The following is an 11,195-nucleotide window of genomic DNA, read 5'->3' on the forward strand; positions in this document are numbered from 1 at the left end:
CATCCTAAACTTCTTTTCACATCAGCTCGAAGCTTTTACTACTACTACTACTACAGCAACTTCGTCTTCTTCTTCTTCTTCTTCTTCGTTTACCTTCTTCCGAAGAGAATCGAATTTTTCCGCGACGCTCACTTTTGCTTTTCTATTCCTATTTTGTAGCTTCACGCAGCATTTAGCTTTCCTTTCTATGGTTTTTTTCAATGTAGTTCACTACACGCTAGGTTTTATCGATGATCGAGACAACACATAGTTTAAAATAGTAAGGCGATCTTAATAAGCGCCAAGGCTGGCAATGGTCCTACTTTTTTCACACCGCGTTCTCTTTGATTTTTTCTTTCCTGATGTTGCACGATTAAACGGGGGTCTCTCTTCTTCAACGGAAGATACTAAAAGGAAGTTCGGTATCTTCAACGGAAGATACTAAAGGAAATTCGATTTTTCGCCGGGGAATACTGCCCGGAACATTCTCGATGTGCAACCAAATGCGATCGGCTCTGTAGAAATTAGTACTGAGAGAGAGAGAGAGAGAGTGAGAGAGTGAGAAAGAGGAGGGAAAAACGTTTCATTCTATAAGCGATGTTCTGTGATACGTTAAATAATTGTTATATTTAAAAGAAGAAAAAAAGGTTCCAATGAAAACGATGTTCGCCGAGGCCTTGGTTATACGCAATCTAGTTTCGCAACGTGTTACTGTAGTTTATTATGATTTTATTATAACTATCGAAGTACGCGATAATAAAAGTGTAACTGAAAGGGTATAAAATGTCTCAGATTTTTCGTATTTCGCTCGTAGTCAATTAAGTATCTTCGATCGATCCGTCAACTGGAAGATGTCGCTCGTTCATGCACCTCTGAAGATCAAGAGAAGAACGGAGAAGAATCATCAACGGAAGATTAACTGTCCCGCGAATATCGATGCTTGATTTATCGATCGATTTTTCGAACAAGTCGTATTCGTTCTTTTTCTTTTTTCGTCACCTTTTTTCTTCCAAAGAGAGTGCAATCGAATCTTTTTTTCTCAATTTCGAAGCACTTTTTGACCGAGATTTCGCTTCACTTACGGTATTCTGGATCTGCTAAGCTACTATCGAAGATATAATCACCCTAATACATTCTTGCAGAGAACGATCCCCGAATTAATCACCTTTTGATTTTGATTTCAGGTCAGTTGAGGTATCCGCGAGACGATGCCCCGAAGCCGTATCCATGTTCGAAGTGCACCAGGTCCTACACGAACAAAAGCACGTTGAACCGTCACTTGCGGGAGGAGTGTGGCAAAATGCCGCAGTATTTGTGCCGTTATTGTCAGAAAGCGTTCAAGCAACGCTCGAATTTTCAGCGACACGTGTGGACGGTCCATGGATGCGTCATGTGACACGATCGTTTTGGGATACTTCGACGAGCTCGGCCGTAATCCACTCTGATTCGTCCCAGATAATCGGACGATTTTTCACATAGCGCAGAATTTTTTTTACGTTCCCCGTTCCGACGCTTTCCCTGGGTAAGAGAAAGCGACAACGGCGATCTATCGACGTGCAGTGATTATACGGAACTTGTACCCGGCGTTTGTGCGAGGCTAATTACGCTAACTTTGTACGCACTGCAGAATAAAGGCACAATTTTCCATGCATCGCCAAACTACTTGCCTTACTTTTTCATTGCTTCCGGCAGAAACCACCATTTATTCACCGTATATCCAGTCGTTGCTTCTCGCTTCAAGTTAGGATTCGAAATCTCGCGTAATACGGCGGACAGAGACGAAAAATAATTCGACGAGGATCGATCGATCGATCGATCGATCTCTCTCTCTGGTTAGGTGTAGTTAACGGAGGTGAAATGTTTAATGCTCGCTCGTGGCGATGCCAATTGATCGTGCGAAGCAGGACAATTTTTAAAGGTAGCGATACTTGTTGACCGATAATCGAGGAAGCATTGTTCTGACGATCGAACTACGATTTCAGGGTGGCAACTGGCGGTAGGACAAGAAGGAGACTCGCCGATCTGCACTTTCTACCAATGCCACGTTTGCGGTAAAACCTACTCGTGGAAGTCCTCCTATCATCGACACCTGAGGGAAGAGTGTGGCAAACAGGAGAAGGCCAAGTGCAAGAACTGTGGAAGACAGTACCGCTGGCGGGACTCTCTGAACAAACACTTGAAGTACGAGTGCGGCGTGGAGCCGAAATACACGTGTTCTGTGTGCGGGAAAAAGTTTCGCCATAAACAGTTGTTGACGTCCCATTCGAGGAGGTTCCATTGATACCGGCCCCTCTAATCGCGTCTAATTCATTCCGATTCCCGGGCAAGTCCGTTTAGATGTAGTTAAACAATTTCCGATATCGCCTTTTTCTTCGCTGTTTCACAGTTAGTAGTATACTCAGTTTATCTATTGGAAGCAATAAAGAAGAGTGTAATAATATATCTCCTTGTTTGATTCCTCTTTCTCGTCTCCTCGATCCCTGTCGCGCTCACACTTCGCGGTTCTTGACGCGTGTCTTCAAACCGGCCGGTATATGTAGATACACGTTATATACAGGGTGTCCCAGTTGTTTCTGATCAAACTTCGTCAGTGTGTTCTATAGGTATAGGTAAGAGAAAAATGTCGTACGAACATAGGTCGTTTGAAGCTTCGTTAAAAAGTTATACGAAGGGAATGGTAACGGAAGTGCGGCTACGATACGAGGTAAGAATAGATCAACGACGTCTACGCAAGCATTTACTATCTGAGCTCGTTGGAGGTGTCGAATGTTGAACTTTTGCCTAGTGCTATTCTTGCCTTTTTATCGTAGTTCGATAACCGCAAGATCGTTACCATTCTCTTCGTATTTTTCTTAGAATCTTTTTAACCAAGCTTCAAACGACCTACGTTTATATAACATTTTCTTCTCGCCCGTACCCCTAGAACACACTGACAAAGTTTGATCGAAAAAAATTTGGACACCCGGTATATGATGATAATCGTGTATTCACGGTGGCAAAGATATATACTATGTTATCCTTGGAATACCGCTTCTTGCAGCGAGACTAGCAGTGTGAATTACAAAAAAAAAAAAAAAAAAAAAAGAAAGAAAGAAAGAAAAATGTAGGCGAGCCGCGCCGTGTACATGTGACGAGATAAAGGATGCGAACAGATTTTCGATACTCCGTTAATTTCATTGTCGTTCTCTTTGCGATTTGTTTCAGACTCGAAGAGGGACCTGAATCGCGTCAATTACGACGCCCCGTTTACCTGTTACAAGTGCGGGAAACGTTACACATGGACCGACTCCTTGACGAGACACCTGCGGGAGGGCTGCGGGAAATTGCCAAGGCACAAGTGTACTCTCTGCGGAAGAAAGTTCAAACGCAGGGACTACTTGTTGCGTCACGAGAATAACGTTCATAAATTAGAGTGAAAGATCGTTCACGATTTTGAAGGAAAGAAACGCTTCCAAAACAACTGTTCCATTCCGTCGAGAATCTCGTTCCTCGTTCTGTCGCGACAGAGACACAACTGGATCTATCTGTTTCGCCGAAGACATTTTTTATAACGCGTTTTTTGCCGGTAGCTTTTTAAACATTCCGAAAGCAACAACAACCACTGTGTGTACTATCCGAACGACGATGTAAAGAGACCGCGCTCTGCAACGTTTGCGTTCGCCTATAAGACTGAAATCATCGATTACGAAAGCGTCATTTGTGTAGATATTGTTAGACGTAAAGAGAAACCGCCGTCGTCAGTCACCCTTCCCGTCAACGATGTTCGATCTTTGAATTTGAATTTTTACAATTTAAACGTGTTCAAATTTGAACCTGCGAATGTATAACGGATGAAATAATTTACGGACCACGAGTCGCGATCCTAATTCGTACTTGTAACACTAACATTTTCTAACGTCACTTACCATTTTCATACGTATACAGTGTAAGTAAATTTTTCAACGTGTTCGGCGTATCCGCAGAAAGAACAATATACAGTGTACATATAGATAGATTTATTATACCCGGGAACGCGGTACCGTTTCTACTTCGACGACAAAAGTGATACAACGACACTGAGAATGTGCAATGTAAATATGCCGTATTATCGCGCGATTCCTTTTTTTTCTGTATGCAAAATCTTGTCATACGAGTAATTCATTAAAACATCTATTGAATAATAAAACAAAACAAATAACGGAGGAATTGAACTTGAACCAGAATTCATACGAATCGAGCGTTAGAAACAAGAACAACGAGGAAAACCTGGTCGCTGACAAATTTGCATCTCAACGGTAGGATCCGAGGGCTTTTAGCAACGAAAACACACTGGCAATTTTAACCAAACTTTTTCGTCGAAAAAGCAACAAAAGAAAGAAAAGAACAGAAAAACGTCGAGGTGTTTCGAATTATCGCGAAAGAACAGGGCCGCTCGAGCAGCCGTTTCGCGAGCAAGAGCGCTCTTTTTTGCCCCGAGCAGAGTCCGCGGGCAGCGGTCGGGGCAAATGACGTCGACAGTCGCGAATGGAGTGGAGAGAAACGGTAGTAGTTGGAGTGTAGGCTTGTAGATAGGCATGTGTTGGTCCTTTTTTCATCACGTGCCTATCCTTCGAAGTATAGTTCTCAATCTTATGCCTCAGGATCGTTGCTCAAGTAGGCGTGGCCTGTTGCGCAAGTAGGCGTGGCCTGTTGCTCAAGTAGGCGTGTCCTGTTGCTACAATATCGCTCCCTGCTCCCGTTTGTCTCACCACTTCGCGTAGAGCAACTTGGCGAGCGGTCCTTGCTGTAGAGTATGTAGAAGGTTGACACGAGAATCTCTTTCGTTTCGGCACGATAGGAAAACGCTAAGAGCTATACGAATCAGGCGTACCATTGAACGTAATTACAGAAACTGTATTGTTCTTTCAGCTTACTGCGGTTCAGACTATTACAAGAGACTCGGGAGACACTTCTGCTCGAGTTGCGGCAAGGAGTACAGATGGATGCAGTCTCTGGTTAGACACGAAAGAGAGGAGTGCGGAAAGGACCCACAGCACAGTTGTCCCGTTTGCGGGACGAAAATTCGCCATAAATGGATGTTAAAGAAGCATCTGATCAATGTTCACCACTGGGTCGTTTCCAATGGGAAGGACACGTCGGGCTGATGAACGAGTTTCCTTGTTGAACATGTTTATTTTGCGTAGATAAGAGAGAAAAAGATAAGAAAGAAAGTTCACTTTACACTCTCGCGCTGTTTCGCTCGAGGATGATACGTTTTACAGAAATTGTATTTGTGTACGTTATGTAAAATTTTGATTAATAAAGAAGCTAAAGGAAGGCGCATTGCGTAGCGAATTCATGTAGTCACGAATGGTCTATAAACGCGAAGACGGGTAAACAAGTAGTTGAAAGAAAATTCTTCTTCCTTCCTATTCCAACCAAATCGTGCAACGTACAAATCTGGTGTGTCGTTTGATTTTTTAGGACTGCTTAGGATATTCGTCTGCGGCACCTGCGGCAAGACGTATAAATGGAAGGAGTCGTTGCAACAGCACCGCCGGCTAGAATGTGGAATCGAGCCGAAGTTCTGCTGCATTTTCTGCGGCAGAAGATTTAAGCACAAGCACCACTTGAAAGAACACGTGAAGAGACGTCATCACTGCAATCAGTTGATAGTTTCGCGGTAGAATGATGAATAAATCAATCCCTCTTTTCCTTCCTTCTTCCCTTGTTCCAGCCTCGAGTGAGCCGTCGAATTGTCAACGGGAAAGAGAACGTTTCGATTAACTTGTACAACGTAACAATACTCATAGACATATTTAATCGTCGTTTATTGATATTAGATGATTGTCAAGTATCGATATTAGATGATTGTTACATTGTAGGACACATTTTTCTTCTTCTACCTGTTCAATGTTCCTACGATCGTTCGTATCGCGAACGTGCCACTATTGTAAATAGTTTTCAAAGATAATAAACGATATTGTTGTGCAGCATTTGACGTTGGATCGAAAAGCGGTTAGTTTTTGTTATGAGAGAAACAGAGTGAATATCGGTTGAATCGGACGGTGGGGGGTTGGTTCCTAGTGTTAATAATAAATCTGTACCTTTCTTTGTGATTTCAGGTTTACCGATTTTTGTGTTTCGTTCGAGTTATCTGTGTAACAACTGTGGGAAAACGTACAAATGGAAAGAGTCGCTGAACTTGCACAAACGTATGGAGTGCGGGATCGAGCCACGGTTCTGTTGCAAAATCTGCGGGAGAAGATTCAAACACAAGCACCACCTCACGAAACATCACAAATCTATTCATAATTACGTCGATTAGTGATGATCGACGGATCCGACGGATCGACAGGTGTCGAAGGACAGTCACGTTCTTGTGCCGTGAATTCATTCAGTTCGCAAAAACCAAAGACGAACTTGTCACTTTGCGCGATCATTTCGACTATTACAGGGAAAACGAGATTGGAAAAGAGAGGAGACAAAAGAGTAGAAGGGAGAGATAGTTTCAAGCAAAATTAGCATTGTTCGATGTGTACGTTAAAACGAATTCGATAGGCCGCTGCTAAGTTTCACGAGGATAGAGGAGATTACGAGAATAAGCGCAGCGCATGCTCGCTTCTACCGCAAAACAAACTTCTTTCGAATCTGCCCCCGTTCTAATTGCCTGAAAAATTCTCTCGATTACGCTTACAAGGCTCGAAAAAGGTACTCTGTTCTCTTCTCGCCTTGTGCAACGCGAATGTTACGAACGTTCTGATCGCGAACGATGAGAAACACCACTTGCTAAATTCGTTTTCACTCGATCGAGAGAGCTTGATGTATTTTGTACGATTTTTCTTTTTTTCTCTTTTATCGGCTCGAATTGTCTAATTCAGTATTAGTAAAAACGATGGAAAAGCGCCTTCTGCATCCACGCACGACTGATCGTTTGTGTTTCAGGTGGAGCCGCCGCCGCCGCGGAAACAATTTACCCGTGCAAAGTGTGCGGCAAGATCTACTCGAGAAAATCCTCCATGTACACGCATCTACGTCTGTGCGGGAAGGAACCGAAATTTCACTGCGTCCTTTGCGGCAGATGGTTCAAATACAAGCACAGATTGCAGTCGCATCTTATCTCGAATTTGCATAGTCGAGGATATCGATCGTAAAGAAAACAAAAAAAAAATATCGTTTCTTTCCTGTCTGATCGTAACACGTTTTATCGACAAAGTGGCAAAAGAAAAAAGAAGGACAAAGTAGTAGTTGAAGGAGCTAAGAGACGCACCCACCACGGTGCTAATGAAAAATTGTTTCGACGACGATGAATCTTTTTTAACAGAAGATCCCAGAAAATCACTTTGTATAACTTATTCAAATGATTATTTTGCTACGCATTTTCCACGTTCCGGGCTTCCAGTGAACTTGTACGCAAAACTTACTTAGAGAGTTTAATAAAGGTTCGATGAGAATTTAACAACGAAACGCCTAATTTCTTTGAAGGTGCATGTTGTTCAAGGTAACGAAGTAATTAACAGGTGAAATTGTTCGCAGAGATATACAGGTGATAGCCACGTTAACGTTGTATCGTTTTGATCGTTTCGTTGGCGTAAAGTGCGATGGGACGATGTGTGAAGGGTAGCAAAGATCGAGGGACAGTCGTTGATCTCTTCGTAAATATTGAAAAAAAATCGATCGGCTAACCAGCGCGATACGCTTCTTCTCCTTTTTTCCAGCCTACTTGCAGAAGGTGCGGACCTGTTCTCAATGCGGCAAACGTTATAAGTGGCGTGGTTCCTTGCGGTTCCGTCCGATTTGCGGCAGGAAGTTCAAGCGCAAGCATCACTTGCAATCTCACGTAAATTGCGTGCACCGTGTTAATTTGTAACGTGCATTTTCTTCTCACCCTCGCGATGTCGTACACTTTTCTCCCAACGCAACGAATAAAACGAATTATCAGGGCTAATAAAAATTTCGACGGCAAGCACTCGCGAGATACCTTTTTCGCGGTTTCATTGTAGCATATTTCAAGGAAAAGAAGAGAAAGAAGAAGAAGAAGCGTATACTTTTCTTCCACCGGTGAAACGCTAAATTAGCATACTCAGTGTTGTTACCGTTGAATCGTATTCGATCGATTGTCGTGGTACATCTATCAACAGATCACAATTTCTCCGTCAAAGTTTATGTTACCCGTAGCTTTTAGTTGTTTTGTGCGAAAAAAAAAACGTGGCCTGTCTGAAAGAAAGAAAAGAAAAACAAAAAGGTACCGTACGAAAGTCGTGGAAATAATTTCTCGATTTTTCTTTCCAGCCAGCTTGAAGAAATTGTGGTGGTGTTTCCAGTGTGGCAAACAGTACATGTGGCGAGACTCGTTGAAGAAACATCTGCGCATCGAGTGCGGCAAGGATCCTACGTTCGAGTGTCCGATTTGTGGCAGGAAGTTCAAGCACAAACACCGCTTGCAGTCTCACGCTAGATTGATACATTGTCTAAACGTATGACAAAACCGGGGGACATCCGAGTCTAAGCCTAGTCATCGATCGACGGCTCGACGAACGGGAAAACCTAAACCGCGACGCCGCACTTCGTAACAGACTGTGATCGAGCGTTCTCTCGAAAAATCGATCCCCAAACGCTCTCTCGCGTTCTTTCTTTTTTTTTCTCTCTCTCTCCCACCCCACCTGTCTGTGCGATATCGAGTCGACGATGTTACTTGTTTTTAAGAAATAAACGTTGAATGTTACAAAACGAATTCTCGCGTGTATTTGTATGAGAGGTTTTGCTTTTTCTCAAAGTTCAGCGCTAAATGCTTTTTACGCAACTGGACGAGAGAAAGGAGCGAAGCAAGCGGGATGAAGTAAGTATTGCAACCACTGCTACGCTTATTCCTCTTCTTCTTCTTCTTCGAAAAAAAAAAGACAATTCTGAAGAATCTTAGGTGCGATCATGCTCTCATTTCTTCGCTCCTGCGCCGTATTATCCTTTCCCTCTCTCTCATTACTGCTGTTCGCCTCTTTATTTCCTCTCGAGACTTCACACGCGAATCGTCCAGCTGAACGTGTCAAATCGATATTCCGCTGGTTCGATCGTGTGCAACGATCGGCGTAAATTTCCGTGTGAAAAGCATTCGCGACCATTTCCCGTTTCGCCGACTGATTGCTTCCTTTTTGTTTTCCAGTGCCGAGGCTTACCGTGAAGAACATCGAAAATCTGCGTTACAAGAGGAGACCGGTGATTCACAAGTGTACCAGATGCGGGAAAGGCTATCAATTGGAGACATCGCTGAGAAGACACCAGAGGCTCGAGTGCGGCGTGGAACCGAGGCAGAGCTGTCAGATTTGTGGAAAGAAGTTCACCCATAGATTCAAGTTGACCCATCATTTAGCCTCGTGCAGAAGAAAACGAGAGTACTACGGGACGATATAGAACGTGGTGGAGTTGATCGTGTCCTTGTCCATCGTAGAAAAATGGAAAACCAAACGGAGTATCATCTCTGAAGAGCAACGAACGTGAAATACTAGCAATGTGATCAAAGGGATGCCTTTATATACAGCGTGAACGTCGCTGAAACTCGTTATCCACGAATGTGATAAAAAGAACCAATGTTTTCTAACGACCAAGTGTTTTTTTCAAGATTCTGCTACGATACCGACGAAAGAAATCACGTTTCCCCCGATGTAGCTGTAATTATACAATTCTCTCGACGGAGCCTTATATCGAATGTCTATCTTTTTACACGTAGCTTGTTTACGGCGTATTGTCATTTTCTAAAGTAACACGACGCACAGGTGCTGTCTATCGTCGATTAATCAAGGCCAAGTACGAAACCAAGTACGAAGTTTGTCGCTTCGTCGAAAATGTGAATCGAGAGAGCGCACAACAGGATTGTACAGATTTTTATACGAGTGAATAAATACACGTTTTCCTGTATAAATCTCGTATCGTTTATCAGAGTTGTCTCTTTCTTTTTCTTTTTTTTTTTGTTCACACGAGAAAAGACATATTCTCTCATCGATGCAAGAGAAAGAAACGTCACGTTCCTCTGTTTAACCTGTCGCTACTTCGAAACCCTTTTTTGAACAGCAGCAATTTACACGTTTCTCGCTTGTCTCCTCTGTCTAACTGTCGATTCTTCCGCTATAGCTGCTACAGTGATAGAGCTGGGCAAAGTCAATAGTTTAACCGACGAATCGTTTCTTTCGTTTCAGGGCCTCGGATAACGATGGTGGTGTCTCAGTGTATGGAGCACACGCGGGATAATAACGAAGCGGCGTCATGGAGCCAGTTACCTACCCACGGCACGGTTTCCAACAAGTCGAGGAAAAGTCGAAGATCGGGCGAGTCGAAGAACACCTCTGCGAATTACGTTTGCAGCAGGTGCGGGAATACGTACAAAGCCATCACGTCGTTGAGCCGTCACAAACGGCTCGAGTGCGGCGTCGTGCCCTCCGAGGTTTGCCCTATATGCGATCGAAGATTCAAGCACAAATTCGTCCTCAAATCGCACGTCGTTGGATGCCAAAGAAAACTGCGATACATGATACAGAAAAGTAACGACACGGCCGCTTTTACCAAGAAACAGGAGTAGTCGTCCTGTTCTCCTTTTTACCATTTTTTGTTTTTTTTGTACCCCATTGATCTGACGACGGAACGATGGAATCTTTGCGTTCGACGTGCCGAATCTTACTTGTACACACACGTCTCCGAACGTTTGTCCGTTAACCCTTTCGCTGCGACAGAGTTTGACCGTATTTGTTTTTTTATTGGTATAACTCTCGAGACAATAAAGGGGAACAATTGGAGGAAAGTGGATCGGTTACCCTGGAGATACCCAGCTCCGTGCTACGCTCGAAACTTTGATGGATGACTACAGTTACTTTTGTAATATTTGTAATACAGCGAGCGTTCAACGTTTGACTATAGTCGGCTCTAATAAGGAAAGGGTTAAATATAAACGTGACCGGCGTGATTAGCTTGCGAAGAGAAAGAGAGAGAGTGAGTGAGTGAGAGAGGAAAGAGGACATGCGCGCACGATAACCGTCTGATCCGTAGTAATCTGCATACCATTTTCAACCATAAGCTTTATATTTGAACGTTTTATATGTACCGGTGAATTAACCGCGAAATATGGCATATAATAAAGATGACTGTGGTGAACGAGAGCATCGTTTCCCAGGATTTTTCAAGACGAAGTTGATCCTTGTTGCTCGTACAGTTTGCACCGATGTTGGAACGAAAATTCCCTAACTTCACCAAAAAAAAAAAAAAAAAAAAAA

General features: G+C 43.3%; 2 protein-coding genes across 2 annotated transcripts in view; both read left to right on the forward strand.

Annotated features, from left to right (window-relative positions):
- Positions 1-8,592, forward strand: part of LOC108580284 (zinc finger protein 184-like) — a 12,403-nt gene extending 3,811 nt beyond the window's left edge. The window contains exons 4-9 of the mRNA XM_017943994.1: positions 1,164-1,304; positions 1,962-2,192; positions 4,867-5,097; positions 5,422-5,598; positions 6,883-7,033; positions 8,230-8,592. Of these exons, the coding sequence (XP_017799483.1) occupies positions 1,164-1,304; positions 1,962-2,192; positions 4,867-5,097; positions 5,422-5,598; positions 6,883-7,033; positions 8,230-8,395 (1,097 nt within the window). The 3' untranslated portion in view covers positions 8,396-8,592. The remainder of the gene's footprint in view (positions 1-1,163; positions 1,305-1,961; positions 2,193-4,866; positions 5,098-5,421; positions 5,599-6,882; positions 7,034-8,229) is intronic.
- Positions 8,593-10,141: 1,549 nt separating this feature from the next.
- Positions 10,142-10,507, forward strand: LOC108580358 (zinc finger protein 85-like). Its single transcript, XM_017944092.1, has one exon. The coding sequence runs from the start codon at positions 10,142-10,144 to the stop codon at positions 10,505-10,507; it is 366 nt and encodes a 121-aa protein (XP_017799581.1).
- The last annotated feature ends 688 nt before the right edge of the window (positions 10,508-11,195 follow it).

Source organism: Habropoda laboriosa, unplaced genomic scaffold (assembly GCF_001263275.1).
Source record: "Habropoda laboriosa isolate 0110345459 unplaced genomic scaffold, ASM126327v1 scaffold9, whole genome shotgun sequence".
In the NCBI taxonomy this organism is placed as follows: domain Eukaryota; kingdom Metazoa; phylum Arthropoda; class Insecta; order Hymenoptera; family Apidae; genus Habropoda; species Habropoda laboriosa.

What these genes read in the sequence shown, in the direction of transcription:
- LOC108580358 (XM_017944092.1), top strand. Translation starts at nt 10,142, where the DNA reads ATGGTGGTGTCTCAGTGTATGGAGCACACGCGGGATAATAACGAAGCG.